This window comes from Odontesthes bonariensis, chromosome 24 (genome assembly GCF_027942865.1).
Source record: "Odontesthes bonariensis isolate fOdoBon6 chromosome 24, fOdoBon6.hap1, whole genome shotgun sequence".
Classification (NCBI taxonomy): domain Eukaryota; kingdom Metazoa; phylum Chordata; class Actinopteri; order Atheriniformes; family Atherinopsidae; genus Odontesthes; species Odontesthes bonariensis.
In genome coordinates, this window is record NC_134529.1 from 7,794,754 (window position 1) to 7,813,855 (window position 19,102).

Here is a 19,102-nt window from a genome sequence, read left to right on the forward strand (position 1 = left end):
TGACATGTGGCTCTTTGTGCTTTAGAACATAACTGCTGTGAAACAAACATTTCTAAACTAGGACTCATTTACTGACGGTGTGACTAACAAAATGTTTGCATCACTTTAACAGCGTAAACCAGAGTGCAGGTAAACATTTAAACACGGACAGACATTAACCCTCCTCTGGTATAAGCTGGATGGACACATTTAATAATTGACAGAGCAGTCTTTTCACTTATAACTTGACAGGTTTGGACATTTATTATTAAAAGTTTGCAAAGATTGGCATTCTTTTCTACACACAGTGATAATACAGTTTGTTGTGAGGTGACACAGAGTGATGAGAGAAAGGTACAAGGCAGACACGTCCAGAGGGACACAGCTGGTGAACAATCACAAATCTTCAAGTGATGCTGATTGTCAAAGCTTGCTTTATGTCACAGACGCAAAAATAGTCTTTTCCGCAAGCAGAACTCGCCATGTGAATGCTGTGTTGTCTTAAAAGCAACAGTGGTTATGATTCTCCACAGAAAACAAGACAGAGGAAAAAGGCATTTCTTTAAAAACAACAAACTACTGTGATGTTATGTCTGCTTTGCAGTTGCATGTGAAAGTCTTATCAAGCGTCCATTTTAATTTTACGTTTTTTTTTTAGCTTCCGGCAGGAGCTCTCCTGCTCATTCAAAGCAAAACAAAGTGGCTATACTGTTACAGTAGCATACAGCTCTATCAAAGGTGCATCCATTACATGGGGAGAAAAAAAAAAAAAAAGACAAATTCCATCAGGATAACTAGCCAAAAATGGCTATATTTTTCCTTTTCACATTCATTTCACATCTGGGTTTGATAATAAAGTTCGTTTTTCAGAACATGAGCTCAGGGACGGTGAAAATTAAGTCAAATATGTTCACTAAGTATGCTAATAATTCAAGCATTGATTATTAAACAGAGGATTGTAAATTGTTCTGATCTTTTATGGCTGTGATGTCATCACTTTTGGTGAATGACTCATCATACATAGCAGCTGTGTTCTCTGTTTTGTTTGAAATTTTAACGGGCAGTAGACCCAACAATAACCTAGTTACATAATTGTCAAGTATAAACACCTATGATAATCTAAAAATGCAGCCAGGGAACTGCTAATTGTTGAAAACATGTCCTTGTTTGTTAAAAGAAACCTGCGAGCAGTTTAGATTCAGTTTCAGTTTCAGTTTCTCCAACAGACCTCTGGTTGTCATCTGTTCAGCGCATCATTAAAGCTCAACTGTTTGTAACACCGCAAAGATTCATGAAAACTGTACACACACACTGATTTAACAGTTTTTAGAACCTCTGTCACTAATTACTGCCTGTAAGCATGACTGACTACTGTTACATGGGCAGGAATATTCTGATATATCAACCCGATTAAGAGCGTACAGCCATGGAGTCGGCATTCACTGATCACCTTAACTACAACAAGGTGTGAGTAATCAGGAATAATCATTTTATGCTACATAGTATTCCCATCTTAGTTACATGAGTGCGACACGTACAGTACAGCCCTTGACAGCGCATGACCTGCTTTCCAGTAAGTGCAAAACAGGATGGCTGCACACTTTTAGAGTGAAGGAGAAATATAAGTAATGTCACGTTTGCAGGGATACAGATTATATTTGAACGCTTTAGATTGGAATGGCTTTGAAATTCAATCTGACAATGCCCAGTAATATATAAGAATATAAGAATATGAATGAAGTATTTTGAAGACAAATCTTATTCAGAACAAGGCCAATGGTCAGAATATTACCATTCATGTAAATGTAGTCACAGACTCGCTCTGGCTTTCTTTTGGCGGTGCTACAAAGTTTGTGAAGCCTTTAGAATTTTCTTTATTTCTGCATAAATATGACCCAAATATTACTCAAATGTGCACACAAGTCAAGAACGAAGATAAAGAAATGACAAATGACAAAAGTACTAAACCTGGTCAATTACGTATCAGGTTAAATAATTCACTGTTATACAAGTGAGTGTCAAAATTATGTGAACCTCTGGGATCATTTGGTTTAGTCTTTGCAACATATTCATGGAAGTGAATCAGGACACACACGGAGCAAATTTTTAAGTACTTAAAAACAGAGTTGCAATTGCTCATCAAATTGGAAAACATTACAAAAAGCCTGAGTGCAATTGGAGGAAATTCACTGTAACCCTCAACAAGAGCATTTGACCAACAAAGGTGAGTAAGAGCAAGACGTGTAATAGTCTGTGTGGCCGCCAGGGTAGCTTCTAAGCAACGAGAGGCCTTTTTCACATTTAGCACAACCATTGAGGTTCAGCCATCTTCTGATTGTGAGCATTAACATACACAACCATTGTCTTATGTTAATGTTCACAACCAGGAGATGGCTGAACAACAATGATTGTGCATTGCACGGCTTTCTACAAAAAGAACATGGCTGCCCATCCTCACTTTGCTAAAGAGGCAAAAAAAAAGAAAAAAAGAAATGAAACGCAGAAGATTTGGGTTGAAATTAAGTAAAATGTTGGAGATGGGAAAACAGTGCACTATAGCATAGTACAATTATTAAAAATTTAATGATGGTTTCAAGTCACATTTATGCAGAAATATAGTTTGATGGGACAATGGCAGTGATCGATGCCACACCCTGCTGCCTCGACTCAAGACTCAAGACTCAAAGTTACATATTAAATGAGGAGAATATTTAAAGCAAGTTCAGGTGGCACTGGTCAAAATGCTACTTTGAAAGCCGTTTATGTTGTTCAGGTTTCTGTTCCTCTATGGTGAAAAGGCAATTAATCCTGCAAGTTTGTCGTTTCCTCTACAGTTTTAAGTTTGAGGATTGAAAGAACTCACCAGAAATGATGCACAGTGTGTGTGTGAGATTCACCAGTGATAGATCAGAGATTCCAGCTCTCAATCTTCGCAGATTGTTCTGAAAAGCACCTCAACAGTCCCGTGTACTAGTTTTGTGCAAAGCAGTGAAAAGTCATTGCATCTGAATTCTAATCTGGTTACTGGGCTTCACCTCTGGCTCCAGCGCTGCTGGGAGTCCAAGTGTTTGAGGGGCCGCTGTTAGAGCTGTGTGGATCGGCAGCAGCCACCGTCTGATCCGTAGACTCCTGCTGAGGAGGCCGGCGAGGCAGACGGGAGCTGTGCATGATGTGGGCGTCCAGCATCTCAAGCAGTAGGTCGTATAAAGGCACCATGTTCTTCATCTTCATGCAGTGCAGGTGGTCCATGCCTTTGTTGCTGCACATTAAAGAAGAGATAACCGGAGGGTGAATGTGATGACTCTTAATGACAAAAGTAGCTTGGACAGGTCTTTGTGTAGTGTTAATAACAGGACTATGAAATAAAAAAACTTCTCAAAGTGAGGACTATTTTTTTCATCTCAATAGGAATACACCAGTGATTAAAGACGCATAGGAACATTCAGAATTTCAAGCATTACGAGCACGACGTAGAGAGTCTGCTTACCTGACATGGCGGATATGTGAGAGCAGCATGAGCAGGTGGGCGAGGCGGGTGTACTGCTGCCGAAAGGTGAGCCCACTTTTGGCAATAGCCCACACCAGGGCGTCGGTTACAGCGTCCAGGAGATGCAGGAGCTTGGAGCGACTCTGCAGCTCCTCGCTTCCCTCTGAGGAGCTGAGGCACATGTCTGGTAACACGCACAATACGAGGAAAGACACGAGCACAAACAAACAATAGTTTAGCTCTTAGTTTATCACACGCACACCTCTCCAACTGAACTTACTGTCAGTGAATAACTTTACCTTCTTAATGGCTTAGATTACTTGTGGCGCACCACAGAGGTCAACCCCAAGCTTCCCTCTGTTCTGCATTTACATGCTACCTCATGGCCAGCTTATTGAAGAGTATAATGTAAATTACTATTTCTATGCAGATGACACTCAGCATTATAAAACCCAAAGATCTCAGCACCCTGGATGGGCAAATATTTCTATAAACTCAATCATGTTAAGTCAAGTTATTCTAATTGTTTCCTAAAATGATCTCAATTCTGTTGGTTCTAATCTTTGAATCCATAAATCTCCCGAGTGATGTCACTGTGGCTGCATCCATTTTTTCCCTTTAATATATACAGTCTGCAGCTGCTCTGAGGACTCAGTTGTATCACATAGAGCAGTGTCAGACCCTACAAAGCTTTCATGTTCGACATTTCTACTGTAAAGTCATTCAGCGTGGGATTTACCAACCATATGTAGACTTTAGAAACACAGGCCACTTCACTAAACACTCATGTTGTGTTTTCTTGTACTGATGACACATGCACTCTTTATCTCACCTACACACATGCAGTACATCACAAATAGAGAGGACCTTGCAAGTGCATGTCCGCCCACACAAACACGCCTACTCACTGGAGTTAAGGAGTATCATGGCCTTGAGGCAGACATATTCCTCCCTCTGCAGTTTGAGTTCTCTCACTCTGGACGTGGCAGCTATCAGCATGTCAAAGATCTCCGCAAAGCCCTGGACACAGTTCCCCTCCTCTCTGCCACAGAAAGACACCAACGTGAACAGTCCACCATCATTTAAAACTCTAGATTTTTACCCAGTACAGTTGGGTAGAAATAGACATTTGTGTCTTTAGTTGAAGTGTCTGAGACACTTTGTCCAGTTTTTGGATATAAATAAAATGGTGTTAAACCATAAACAAAAAAAGAATCAAAGCTCCATTTTTGTCTTCTGTGTTCATGAGCATCAACATTCAATCACATGAGAGAAACGGCAGTGGTACCTGCTCAGGCTGAGGTCAGGGGAGAAGACGAGTTTCCCTGGATGGTCCACTGACCTCCACATCAGTCCAATCATCAACACCTCCAGCCAGCAGCACTCCAAAAGGTGCACCTGGTCCAGCAGACTGAGCTCGACAAACCCTGAAGAGGGGACATGATCAAACGCTGAAGAACAGACGGGACCAAGCTCATCGCAGACATTTGATTAATGGAGGATAATTCTGAACAGCAAACAAACTGATAATAGAGCAGCACTCGTGCAACGCTGGAGCATTTTACACTGCATCTTTATTCACTTAAATAAAACTTCTTATGAGGCAGTTAAACTGCTAAAACTAGCTCTACATTTTACTCATTGTAATCATTTGTGCTGCATAAATGTCAAAATCTTATTGGATTACTACTACTTTGCAGTCCAAGTCCAAACCAAAGGAAGTTATTCTCTCCCAGGAAAGACAATTTATTTATTCAGTTTAGACATTACAATAAAACATTTGCATAATACCCATCAAGGAGTCAGGTTTACCTCAAACAAAGAATTAGCACCTGTCTTGCGTAAAATTGGCTTCACTGTTGTCTAAAATGGTTCCTGATCGTGAAGCTATCGTCACCTCTCAAGTCGAATAATTTTCAATACTCTAAATAGAAAACTGGGGGCCTCTCACTCTGAACTCATTTGTTTCCACCAGGGGGTGGAAGGGAGAATAGTTTGGGCAGGTATGGACAGCCAAGACGATACTGCTCCAACGCATTGGGGTTAAGGTTCAGAGGGGCGGCTTGGTATTACAAGTCATGAACTGGGACCAAGCTGCGAGCCTCCACCTGCAGAACAACGTTAAGTTCATTATACCCTGCAGGTTGGCTTATAAACTCTGCAGAGTAACAAATATGCAGTTATTGTGACAGATCTGGTCTAAAACTCCACCTACTCTGACTGATGAGAGCACAGTGGGTCACAAAGACCTTAAAGAGACAGCGAGCTGAAACGTAGCATTTCAAACAGGAGACAGGAGGTCCTGCAGCAGTGTATAAAACGCATTCAAATTAAATGTTTTCTAGTTGACTCACAAAATAACATAAAAACAAAGCTTCAATATGGATGTACAGGTTTAAAGCCAGCAAGGTCATTATCAATCATCTAGCATGCTTACCATGTACAACATTCACAAGAACGGTCTCCTATCTATATGCAAATAAAACAAACGCAAACACAAAATGCCGTTTGGAATGGCCGTTGACTTTAAAACATTGTACGACAGGGGAAATTACACAAATACATTGAACGCTTTCTGCACATTCGTCAGCTGCACGTTCCTGCTCCCACTCAACCACATCAAAAGGCTGTTCTGCTAGATTAAGATCTGGTAAATGGAGAGGAACTGATGTGCCCTGAACCGACCGCCGTGTTTGTGAAACCAGCCTGAGACACAACTTATCATCTGTGACATGGATAATCATCAGGCTGGTAGCAGCCATCTGAAGATTGAGGCCATGAAGAAGTGCACATGGTCGACACTGTTAGAGGCTGTGGCATTCAAATCATGATCGACAGGTTTCCCACTATTCATGGCTGCCTGGAGTATTGAAATAAGGCATGCTGAATTTAAGGCTTCATGGATGAGTTTTTCATTCTGATGTGCTAAATAAAGTTCACGTGCTAAATCTAAGTGGATACATTATGACTGGTGTGCTGTTGTCTGATTTCACCCAGGCTGTGTCATAATGTACTTTATTCTTTGAGGCTGAAACCAGCTAAAGTGGCTGCATGACATTTGTACAAAACATTTATCATCAAAGAGTTACACAATGATTATTATGTGACAGTTTATTACCAGGCTTCAATTACAACACTGATACTTGGCTTCACAGGACCCGAGGCTCACATGCTAAATAACGCGGAGACAATTACTGCGTCTCGCTGGGAGTCATTAACTCAGACCACTGTTCAGAAGAGACATCAAATATACAGCTGTGGGATTTTAATACGCAATTAAAATGCATGTGCAAATTGTTCTCAGGCTCAGGTCTGAAATTCATAATGCTCAAGAAATTTGATTGTCTTTGAAACTTATTATCCAACACACTTCACTTCACAAGTCAAAATAAGTCAGAGACATCGGTCACGATCACTTTTTGTTTGTGTGAAGCCTTGCATTTACAAAGTGAGTATGACACCAGTCAAAAGCTTAAAAGCCGAGGATAAGCAGAAATCCTGACTGTTTTTCTGTTAAATGAAAGCCACAATTTGAAAATAAAGCTCTTTTTTGTAGCTCTGCCTTCTTCTTGCTCTGCTTAAAATGATAACAAAAATCTTTGTAATGAAATTACATTTTTAAATGAGGTTAAAATAATTTTGACAAATTATTTGATATTGTTTAAGCTAAAACGCTAAAGCGAACCATTTACCCACACAGCGTGTCTATCTACACATAAGAACGGCCATATTATGCACAACGAAGGGTGTGAAGGAGAGGACTCCTGTTTAGCGGTTGTTCGAGGATTTATTATTGTAAATGCAGTTTGGTGAGACACATGAGGACATACTTTTGAGAATTGGAGGATCCCACTCATTATAAGCATGGACCTGTGTAAATGGACCTCTTCAAAGAAGCGAATGCATGAAGAGTCAAAGTGAAATTTGTGAAAGGTGAAGTCAGAAAGTAAAACCCCTAGAGACACTAACACGCACACACACACACACACACACACACACACACACACACACCTGGAATCTTCTTGGCCCAGCTGATCATGTGAACCAGCTCCTTATCAGCCAAGTTGGTGAGTGACATCATCACGTTTGCTTCAGTCAGCGGCCTCTTCGTGTCGTTCATGAGGTAGATCTCTGGCGGCTCTGCCCCCATTATTCGCTCAATCAGCTGCTCTGGGGTCAGCGCAGGAGGGTGTGGCTCATTTAACAAAGTCCCCGCTGGTGCAGTCAACACCTTTGGCCCATTTGTTTTGCCCTGCGAGGACAGACGGGTTCGCCTTGCAGGCATGCTCCTGCAGTTTCCACGCTCTTTGCGAATACCTGAGAAAATCAAAGCAGGCAGTCAGTTACTGCAGATGATTTTTTTATCCATTTAATCTTTTTTCCTACACTCCTCCAAGAGGCAAAACCCCAAAGCTGCCATAACTGAGAAGTTTGAGAAGGTGTGAGAAGATGCTTTAGAATAAAGCAAGACAGATACCTCTGCCACAGCTGAATAAAAACACTCCTGGATCCAGATTCAGAGCTAAATCAAAACCAAAAATCTGTTTGGAGTTGGGGCCTTGCCGCACTTCTGGTTATATCCCCACATAAAGCTAAAGTGTTTTGGCTCAACTGCAGTCCCCAACAGCTGCTGAGCAACTTCATTTACATTGTAATGATTAACAGGGGCCATTTATGGCTGTTCAAGTGGAATTATATTAGAGTGTAAAAAACAGTGTAACATACCTGACCTACAGCATACTATGTGTACAACCCTTTGCACTTCTCAAAAACTGCACTATTTTTAGGTAATAAAGTATTTACCCCCATGAATAGATTAAAAAAAAAAATGTTTAAAAAACTTTCAAAGATATAGTGAAAAATCAGGCCCCAAATAACAAACTGTGTGAGAGAAGTGAATATACCTGTGCTAACTGACACAATCACACCTGAAACAAAGTCAAGTCTGTCTATCCATCTGTGATTTGTAATCATTTGACCCCGTGTGAACACGTTATATTATGCGAACACCAGAGAGTTCTCAGAGCTGAGCCCAGGCAGTTCTTGGACCTGTGGGGTGCGTTCACCTGCATGTTTGCATCTTAACAACTCATCATGAAGAAATGAGGAAAATAAAAATAAAAATCTGAGTTTGGGAAAATGATTAAGGAAGATCTGTGACCATGTTAAAAAGTGGAAATACACTTAGAGCAATATGATTCAGATTGATCAGAAGGCAGAGAGTGAGTCAGAGCACTACTAAACAGAACTGCAGGGGTGGTACTGCAGACAGAAAACCAATTATATAACCTTGCGCTGATAAACAGAGTCAGAATATGTCAACATGTCAATTAAAAAGAGAAATTCAGGGGTTCGTTGTTTGTTCATTGTCCATTAACGCATTTCACGAACTAGACAGCAACTTTTTCTGCATTATCAACATCTTTTGTATCTGAACGTATACACTGACACCACTGTGTCTGTGAAGGACGAAAAGTTTGTTCAGCTCTACTTTAAACTCGCCACAGGGGTTGTCAGTGCGTCTGGAGCTTCTGTGACAGTTCGGACAATGGGAATAACACTGCTTAATGTCTGCCTCTAGGACTAAGGCTAAAGAAAAAGACCTCTCTTCTTCATAACTGAGCACATCCTTTGGCCAGGTGAGATCAAGAAGTCCAGCGTATTTGGCCTGAATCTGGCCAGGACAACCACAGAGAAAGTTTCCACAGTCCTAAAGTGAAAAATGGAGGTGGGCGTGTGACTATCTGGGGCCTAAGGAATGCAAACAGATTGAGGACATGACATTAAAAGATGTCACTGTGAATGATACTGAAGACTGTAAAAGTTTTGTGCTTGTTGGAGGCAAAAAAAAAGAAAATCTAATGACTTCTGAAGGGAACAAAAGGTCAAATCTGTCAACTAGTGTCATACTTACCACATTTGGTCATGCCTACTTCATAGCATTTGCGAAGACGACACGCCTGACAGCTCTTGCGGCGGTTCTTGTCTATAGTGCATTGATTGGTTGCTGGGCAGATGTAGTCATTGTGCCCTGAATCAAACAGAGGGAAAGAAGACGATAGTTTCAAATAAAACAAGAAGGAAAATGGAGGAACTACAAAAACAAGAATGCAGGCAGGTTCAGAACTGTTCATAATCTGGCCAGCAAGAAGACTTATTAGATGGGCTACAGCCTTATATCAAAAACATGCAGACCTGTGGAAAGACAAACAAGTTCCTGCTAATTCTATGTGGGATTAGTACTGTGTCAGTGCAAAATGTGCAGCTGCAGAAGGGCACTAATGGAAAGCTTTCTGGGATCAGCTCAATTCCTCTCGCTGTGCTGTATACGACGTCCACTAAGTGCAAAAACTAGACTCATACAGCAGTATTCAGCCACAGTAAATGTCAGACAAGAAAAAGTCTAAACCACAGAATTAACTAACACATGAGAGAATCAAAATGTGTATGTCTGTTGTAATTTACTGCAATGTGGAGTAAAAATGTGTTCTGAGACAAAGCAGCACTTTCAGCAAAATGCTAACAATATTACAATGTCCCTTGTCTCAGTTTAGGATAACAGCCTCTTTCTAATTAGCATTGAGCATATAAGTAGAGTAAAGTAAACAAAATTTCAACAGATCTACTGATATTTGTTGCCAAATGACTGAACAATAGATAATAAGACCTCGACCGACTGATCCCACCAAATGAAAACAAAGTTATTGTAAGTATCTTCTTATCTTATGGAAAAACCTCCACAACTTCATGACCAATACATGGGACAACAGGGACGTCACCTGCTGTGCCTTGTTTTTTTCTAAATGTTTCTTCTTGATTTTTGTTAAATGGAGGGAAAAAAAAGCACAGTGAACATTTTCTTCAGCACTTTCTGGCAGAAAGGCTTGCTCTTCCTCAACTGAACCAAGTAGTTCTGGTTCCTAAACTTGATCAAACTGCAACTAAAAACATTTAAAATTCTATATAGTGACATTTTGCCTCAAGGTTCTTCATTATTGCCACAAAACCAGTGTTATTAAGCTGAACCTTCCGTAATGAAGAAAGTGAAAAAGATCACCAAAGTTAGTGAGAGTAATTCTTTCATGAATCAAATCAGCAGATTCTTACATTTCAAACATGACAAGTTCAGAATTTCATGTCAATTAAGCTGCGGGAAACAGTGCTGAAAGTCTGCATGACATTATTCTTCTGAAAGTATGTTTTCTAAGGGAACTGTAAAGCAAAAGCTGAATCACGGAGCCCAAAGAGCTCCAGTAAAATGGTTCTGCAGTGTTTTTAAGCATCCCATTCCATCAACCACCCAGTCAAAGGAGCTGTATGCTCATGTGCCTCACCTTGGATGCTCCTCTTGAAGAAGGCCTTGCACCCCTCACATGACCACACTCCATAGTGGTAGCCCGAAGCGTAGTCGTGACACACAGCGCAGTAGTGGAGGTCTGCCTTCCCACCCGATGACACGACACCCTCCTCATTCTCCTGGGAGCGCCTCCTAACACTCTTACTAACAGACGGTTTGAGTCTTTATTTCTCTCCGAGGCAGAAACTCGACGAATCAGAGTTAGTTAACGGTAGTGCGCATTAGGAAATCGTTACAACATCAATAGCGTGACTACAGATTATTTTGACTTAATGCAGCATTTGTTAAGAAGTTGCACAGTGAAGATGACAGACTTGGAAAGAGCCTGAAAAGGATTTCTTCAACATAAAGGAAAATTATCATATCTCTCGACAAATTACCAAAACTGAGTTTTCATGGTAAAAGACATTTTAATGTTGAGTGTCCATGGGACACATGGGTCCATGAGACAAGAAATGACAAATGTTTTCTTAATTGTTAGGTTAAATTACTACTAACTCGTTGGCTTGGATTATTGTGCATCATCCTACCTGGTTGTTAAGACGCTGTCCCATGGACTCTGATGTGGTTGGTCATGCTGGGGTCGGGCCTGAGAGCGATGCAGGGGCATGGACGGCCCCACGTGGCCGTGACTGGGCCAGAATAAAGACGTGCTTAGCGACTGATGGACAGAGGGACACTCTGAAATGCTGGGACCAGAATAGCTGAAGATGGTTGGACTGTAGAAGGGTATGGTGGGAAAGTCATGGCTGAGGTCAGTGTATGGGGCGGGGATGCAGATGGGCTGGCTGGTGTCATGCGACAGGCAGGGGGAGGAGGAGCTGAGGACCGGGGAGAGGACACGGCTGCTAACTCGACTGGAATCCACCTCCTGAAGCTGCAGGAGGGGCTGATGCTTCTCTGGAGAGGAGGCAGAGGCCATCGCAAAAATAGAAAGTATCACTAAAATTACTACATAACCGGCGAGCAGTTAGGGAGCATAAGACAGTTATATTTTCTTCTGGTGTCAAGCTTACTGCAATAATTTCATTTTCTACAAATGCCTGAGTTTTATGTTCCGTATGAAGTCACATGGTGAAATCTCACAGCTAATGAAAACATCAAACTAAACATGTTTCACTAAGTTTTGACTCTTCTCAGCGTGACATGTCGGCCTTGCTACGGATCACACAATCAATCCAAAAGACAGTGAACCCCAGAGAAGTGTCTGTTTAAATCAGAGGAGGGAGTGATGTACAGCAAACAGCCTCATTCCAGCCTCACATCGCGCAGTGGCAGCACATGATTCCCAGGAAGAAATGTGTGCCAGAGATTTCCACCTGCAGAAAGAGAGAAAAGCACCAAGCTGACATACTGAAGTACTGGACATGTGCTGCAAAGATACATTTCTTTAAAGCGACATCGGCTTTGTTCGAAAACTTCGTGCTGGGACAGACATCAGGACACATTTTAGACACCAGTGACATGATGTTTACATTCATTTGAGGGATAACGCATTCAGCTATATGAACAGTGGCTGCTACTCGGATTATAACCTTGTCAAAAGAGCAGCTGAAACTCAAAAACTTCATCTTTCGAGAACATCTGGTAACTTCCATTTTATTTTTATGCATTTTTTGGAACGCCACACAGCACCTCTTGCAAAAGAGATCTTTGAGATCTCAGGCTTTTCCTGGAAAAAAAAAAGCTCAGAAATTTGGTCACAAGAATGCTAAAAAACTTCTGTGAGTTTAGATCTTTATTCCTTAATTATCAATCAGATTGGAAATTTAGCTGTTTTAGTTGTTTTTTTTACCAATTTTGGATTCGATGCCAGCAACAGCTTTAAAAACAGAAGGAAAGGACAGCCGTGTTTGTTCTACCGGGTTGCATCACCTCTTCTTCGAAAAAGACTCTGAAGCATTTAGGAACCGAGGACACGAATTGCTACATTTCTTAAAAGTGAAAGATTGCAGCTGCACAGTGTTTCTGAATTCTCTTTTCTGTAATGCTAGACTCATTTTTTTGCAGGCAGGACAATTTAGCAACCTCATCATGATGTTGTAATACATGCAAAATGTGAAGCATCTACAGTGTTCAGCATCAATGGTGCCCTCACAGATGTGGACATTACCCATGTGCACTAATGCGTCTCTATAACATCGCAGATAGACGTTGCAAAAGTAAAATTGAAGTAGTACAGGCTCTGAAATATACTTCAAGTATAATAGTCATAAGAAGTAAGCCTTTGGTGGTAGATTTCATGCAGTCAATCTGAGCTTTCAAATTTTGTTGCTCTAATAAAAAAAAAAAAACAGGAGTTGGCTTATTTTTTTTCTTAAATACTAAAGTATTTAGTATTCAAATACTAAAGAAAAGGTTTTTTTTTTATTTGCATGGCATTTTTCACTTGTAAATACAGTGAAAGGTTCTTAAATTGTTAAAACTACTTGTGCACAGTCTTTCACAGATTGGTGCACATCACAGATTCTCTACTTTATTCTTTTTTTTTTTTTTACTGCCACCCCATGTTTGCCTCAAATTCAAATGGAGCACATTTTATTCCAACAAGCCATAAGATTGCTCTCTTTTGGCATTTGAAACGTTGTCACTGCACCACTCCCAGTTACACACAGCGTTTACAGGACGTGAAAAGTCACCGCAAGCCTTCTAAAATGTATTCTTACTCTGAATGGAAAAAGGACATTTTTGAGTGCAAAGTTGCGTTGAAATAAATGGAGAGGAAAAACTGAATGGGATTTACGATGTCCTCAAGACAAACAGCTGGTAGGTCAATAAATGGTGCACATTTACATACCAACCCCAGTGCAGAGAGGGGATATGTATGTTTACTCTTATGACATCTGACACAGCAGATGCAGCAGAGTTAATCATTCCTGTGTGTCAGGAGTCTGTCTGGCAGGAGTCGGTCTTCAGTCAAAGTTGGTACATAATGTCTCTATCTTTATGGCATAAAGCCTATTACTGTAACTCATTATGTCATCCAAAGGAAAAAAAGGAACCATTAATCTCAGCAAATAGCTGAGAGGAGCTTTGGTTTGTCCGGCCAACAAAACTCAACAATCTGTAGAAGTACTTGGAGCGCGCTGAAAATTTAAAGCAAATAAATTCATAAAGCTGCTGGTGACAATTAATTAGTTAGCGAGGTCTGACAAGTGCCAAAGACAGTTTTATATATTTATCTAATTAAACCACAAAAATTTTCAGCAGCTGTGAAAACAAACTGAGAAATGGCGTTCAGGACCCCCAGCATCACACTGTACAGCCCCAGCATCTTCTGACTTCCAGCAAACTTTACACCAATTATTCCAAAAGGAACATCTTTAGGTTATGTCTTTCAGTTATTTCTTTAGTATTACTTAATGTTTTCAAAATTGTTTCATCTTTATTAGTCAAATAATTGTTTTGCAAAAAAACAAAAAAAAACAAAACAAGGCTTCCAACATTTCAAGACACGCCGTCAGACAACAACCCAAACATCAGAGATATTCAGTTTTACCATCAACTGTGAATAATGACTGAACAAATACATAAATCATCAAATGTGTGAAGCTGAAATCCAGCAAAGCAAAAGAAAAATGTTTAAATGTAGTTGCTAAGTTTCGGAACTTAAAGAGCCCATATAAAACTCATTTAAGAGTTATCAATGTTTTTACGGGAGTCAACGAGAATAAATTCAAGTTAAAAAAAAAAAGATAACACATTTTCCCTCCAAGCGTACAATTACTTTAGCTCTACTTCGCACCGACAGTCTGTATTAGCTCCTGTCTGTTTAAGGCTGCCTTCCCAAAGTCCTGTTCTGCACTGACTGGTCAGCTGCTGTTTGGGTAAATTAGCCCCCAAGAATGCAAAAACATCGGTTGACGACCTGCAGCTTTTGAGGGGAATTTGTGGTTGTAATTCCATTTTTCTCATTTACTCTGAATGCATTGAGTCCATTTCAATTCTGTGCATATTCACAAATGGTTTAACTGAAAATAAGTTACACTTTATTTTGTTAATTGCAGATATAGTGTTGTCGAGGATGCATTAAAGACACAAACATTATTTGGCTTAATATCTTAGCTTTTTGTACAAATCAGTCATTTTCAGCCTATCATACCAACTAACATTAGGAGGATGGTTTTACCTTAATCCTCTGTAGGTTTATCATTTCTTTCCCATCGTATAAAACTGATGAAAAGCCGGGAAATCAAAGCGTCTTAGATATTCTGTTTGATGTTTAATTACACTGTTTGGGAATGATTGATGATAAAAGGTATCGTACTGGCTCACAAATGCTTTAATTTCAACACGTCAAACCCAGGTATATCCAAATATATGCAAAGAGGGAAAGAGAAATGTAATAATATTAGGATGCTGTGTACAATCAACAGACTGTATGATGCTGAAATGATTAAAAGTCCCTCCACCAAAAAGCATCAGCTTATTCAATTAGTTTCATTTCAGAGTTGCCAGTGACCTTGCGCCTGCAGCTGAGCAGCTTCCCCCTAAAACAAATGAGTCACTTTAAGAGAGTAGCAAAGAGTTTGTAGCAAGGTTTTGTTCTTGTGATTACAGCTTCAGGATAAAGCAGATGTGGATGAGTTTTTGTTGCTTTTGAAGTTTAGACCTTGCCTCCAGACTTCTTCGCAGTTGCGTTCTCTAGGAGCTGGCAGCTCACTGTGAGAGAAAACCTCCCTTCTGCTCCACCATGCCGCTCATCCTGGGCACCACTAACGGCTCACAGGGAGGAGTTTCAAAAATGTTAAGCTGATCAGCTCCAAAGCAGTACAAAAGCTGGTAAATGTTACACGAGGACTTAAACATACACTTTCATGTCTCACTTTTCTCTTACCATTATGGCCTCATAGAAGCAAAGACATCGAGAGAAAAAGCTTAAAGTCAGACCCAAAACGTCATGGCTTCAAGCCTATAAAACTGGGTTATAATAACTACAAAATGATCCAAAAAATGATTTTAGGTACTATCCTATATCTCAGTTATCTATGAGATGGAGAAAAACTCATCTACAAAGAAAACACTTGTCCATTTAAAGCAATGATCTGGTTTAATCACGCAGTCATCTATGGAAAACTGCCATTTAAAAACAACCACACAGCTAATTATGTGAACTGACACGCTGTGATAAACTCAAAATATGTCTAAGAATCAAAATAGACTTTTCAAAAGCAGGAAACTAAAGAGATCTAGAGTCTTTTTAATCTAAACTGACCGACCGGACACCCAAGTCAATTAGAGAGTTTGCAAACATCAGTGCAGCATATACACCTCCACGTTTTCACACAAACACCCTTTAGTAAATCAAAATCTGTGGCTGCAAGAAAGAACTGTTCCTGGTCTTTAGCCAGATTACACAAAAGCTCAAGGCCATGTCATTTTCCCATCCTTTAATTTGCCTCCTCAGAGCCAGACGGAAGCGGATGCGGAGCAGCTCTGAAGGAAGAATTCGTATGAAGACTTGCAGCTGAAGATTTGGAATATGAAGAAACTAAACAGCAGAGGAAGTTTATCCACCCATTTTCAGAGAACCTGAGCAGCAGCTGCGGTAATAACGAACACAGCTGGATGAGCTGGAGGACAGTTTGATCAGGAAGGATGAAAATACTGCATAAAGAAAGGTCTGCTCCATGTGAACTAAACTAATGAAAACATGATAGCCTTTACAGTTCAGCTCATCACAAGTACCATTAGTTTGCGTCTCATTGGCACTTTAGGGGCGATAACTGATCACACCATGACCTAAACAACCTCAACATGTGCTACACATACACTACCAGCAGCGGTGGAAAGTAACAACATACATTAACTTCATCGAAGTACAGTTTGGATGAATTCATTTGTGCTGATTTATTATTATTATTTATTATTAGAAATTTACCTCGTCATTGAAGGAAAACTAAACAACATTTATCATCATTCTAACATGGGTATCGGCTCAGAATTTCACCATCAGTGCATCCTTAGACATGACTTTGAATTATTATCCGTTACATGATCAAGAAAACACTTTTGGGGCTTTACATATATATATATATATAAATACAATAAAAACACCATTACTGTGTTCAACATTAAATGACAGATGGTCTGCATTTACTTGGCTCCTTTTTTTCCCGACACTGGAGAACACAAAGTTCGCCCGCTCATTATCATGGATGAGAAAAGGTCTTTATGTTCAAATTTGAAAGAGCTGCATTAGCACGTTCATCGCTTTTGCTTTGAAAGTGGCTTGAAATGATCTAAATTTATTTAGTTTATCAGCGCATTTTTTTAGAAGAAATTGCCTTTAAACAAATGACAAAATGCATCGAAATTACTCAAAGCAAAAGTTCAAGGAATGTGAAGAATAATGTCAGAAATGCATGTCCATCATAGTAGGTCACACTTCTTAAATCAGAGTTTGAATCGATGATCCTGCAAACAACAGAATCCAGAGTTTATCAGTAACATCTGGTATCAGAGGAACAGTTGGTACAGAGAGAAGGACATGTTCAGCCAGCTTTTCCATTTCAGGACAGCTGCTTGGTAGCTGCTGTTTGTTTACACGTGATAAGTACTTTTTAAAGTGTGCATGAGACTTGTTTCAATCCAAAACATAGATTCTCAAAACACATTAGAGACCCATTAGCAGGCACAGAACAGAGGACAGCCTAGAATTATCAGTGATATCAAGGATTTAAAAACAAAAGGTTTGGTTCCAACTTGCACATGTGTGTTTATATTCAGTTGTCTAGAAATGATTACTTGAAAATCTCCCTCTAAAAGTAACAGCTGACTGGAGAATGATTTCTTGCTGGAGTTCTCTCTGCCACCTGTTAACCAGGCCGGGGTCCAGTGTGACCTTATTTCCGATCCACGCAGATACAGGCCTTCAACTTCAAACCTGAACACCTTATCTGCAGCTTCAGCTCTGAGGCACGGCTCTGTCTCCCTGCGTGCAGCACCTAGCCAGCTGAAATGCTCATTACTTTTGTCAAAAAAAAAAAAAAAAACAGTATTGTTACCTGTTCCTCCAGAGAAGCAGCTGCTGAGAAACTTGTCACTTTGACCGCATGACGTCCCGCGGCCCGGGTGGGAAATAACGCGTGAGTACCGCAGCTGTGACCCGCAGGAAGTCCGAGCACCGAGTAAATTCACCGTCTGTCTGCAGGAGCTGATAAAAAGACCAGTTTCAGCTCCGAGATCAGCTGCGTTTGGGGAAATAAAAGTTGCCAAGTTAGAGTCGGTGAGGTGCGCAATTTCCGGTCCGTTCCTTCAAAACAAACCAACTCAGCATCGTGCAGTACAGAAAGGGAAATTTAACAGGCAGGGCAAGGCAATTTTATTTGTAGCGCACAATTCAAAGTGCTTTACAGCTACATAAAACCACAAGAAGGCAATAAAATCATTCCAAAAAGACATAAAAAAATAATCATTAATTAATTGATTTAAAAGTGAAGAGTGCAGATAAAATACTTTCAGGTGTCAAATGCACAGCTAAACAGAACTGTTTTCAGCCTGGATTTAAACATTGTCAGAGTCGAGGCCTGTCTCACATCTTCTGGAAGACTGTTCCAGATTTTGGTATATCATAACAGCAAAGATAGATACATTTTAATGTTTAATAATTTTCAATGCAGGGACTTTACCTTAGACATGTTACACACAACCACACACACGATGCTTTTTATGGTGAACATATGTGAACAAGAGTCAGACACAAGATATACACCAATCAGGAATGAAACTGAAGCTGCTAACAGGTAAAGTGAGTAATACTGTAATACTGCATCCGAGCATTCACATGCCTCTCCCAGCAGGACAGGGGAAAACTGCTCAGGAAGGGCTAAAAGAACACAACTAAGAGTCTGAGGTGTTTGTCTGACCTCCAAACTCCCCAAAAATCAATCTAATGGGATCTTTGAGCAAGCTTAGTCCAAACAAATCCACACCAAACCCACCGGCCCTGACAGATTCCTATCACGTGTCTGTACCAGACACTCCAGGACACCCTCAGATATTCTTTGTCCAAACTCTGACTGGCCGAACTCTTCTGGCGGCATGAGGGTGACCCACCCAGTATTAGGTGGTCATCGTGTTATGGCTGATTTAGTTTCAGCTGACATTGTTTTGATGGCTGCCTTGTGGCTTTTAGGCCGCCTTTAAAGTGGAACCATTCTTTTTACACTGATTTCTACATCCATGTTTGCGGTTTCAATTTCTACTGTGGAATTCATTTGTCTTTTTTTATCGTAAAATGTTAAGGATGTTTTTACAGGGTCATAACACGTCCTTGC

At 40.4% G+C, this 19,102-nt stretch overlaps 1 protein-coding gene across 1 annotated transcript; it reads right to left on the reverse strand.

Moving 5' to 3' along the window:
• Positions 1-217: 217 nt before the first annotated feature.
• Positions 218-18,026, reverse strand: esr2a (estrogen receptor 2a). The gene is made up of 9 exons (XM_075459587.1): positions 17,831-18,026; positions 11,354-12,142; positions 10,801-10,967; positions 9,381-9,497; positions 7,478-7,783; positions 4,755-4,893; positions 4,375-4,508; positions 3,467-3,650; positions 218-3,238 (listed from the first exon to the last, which is right to left on the reverse strand). Exons 2-9 carry the CDS (start codon positions 11,743-11,745, stop codon positions 3,001-3,003), a joined length of 1,677 nt encoding a protein of 558 aa, XP_075315702.1. The 5' UTR covers positions 11,746-12,142; positions 17,831-18,026; the 3' UTR covers positions 218-3,000.
• Between the last annotated feature and the right edge of the window lie 1,076 nt (positions 18,027-19,102).

What these genes read in the sequence shown, in the direction of transcription:
- esr2a (XM_075459587.1), bottom strand. Translation starts at nt 11,745, where the DNA reads ATGGCCTCTGCCTCCTCTCCAGAGAAGCATCAGCCCCTCCTGCAGCTT. An exon ending in AGTAGGCATGACCAAATGTG is followed by an intron (nt 7,784 to 9,380) that starts GTAAGTATGACA and finishes TGATTTTCTCAG; the next exon opens with GTATTCGCAAAGAGCGTGGA. An exon ending in CATGATACTCCTTAACTCCA is followed by an intron (nt 3,651 to 4,374) that starts GTGAGTAGGCGT and finishes GCGTGTTACCAG; the next exon opens with ACATGTGCCTCAGCTCCTCA.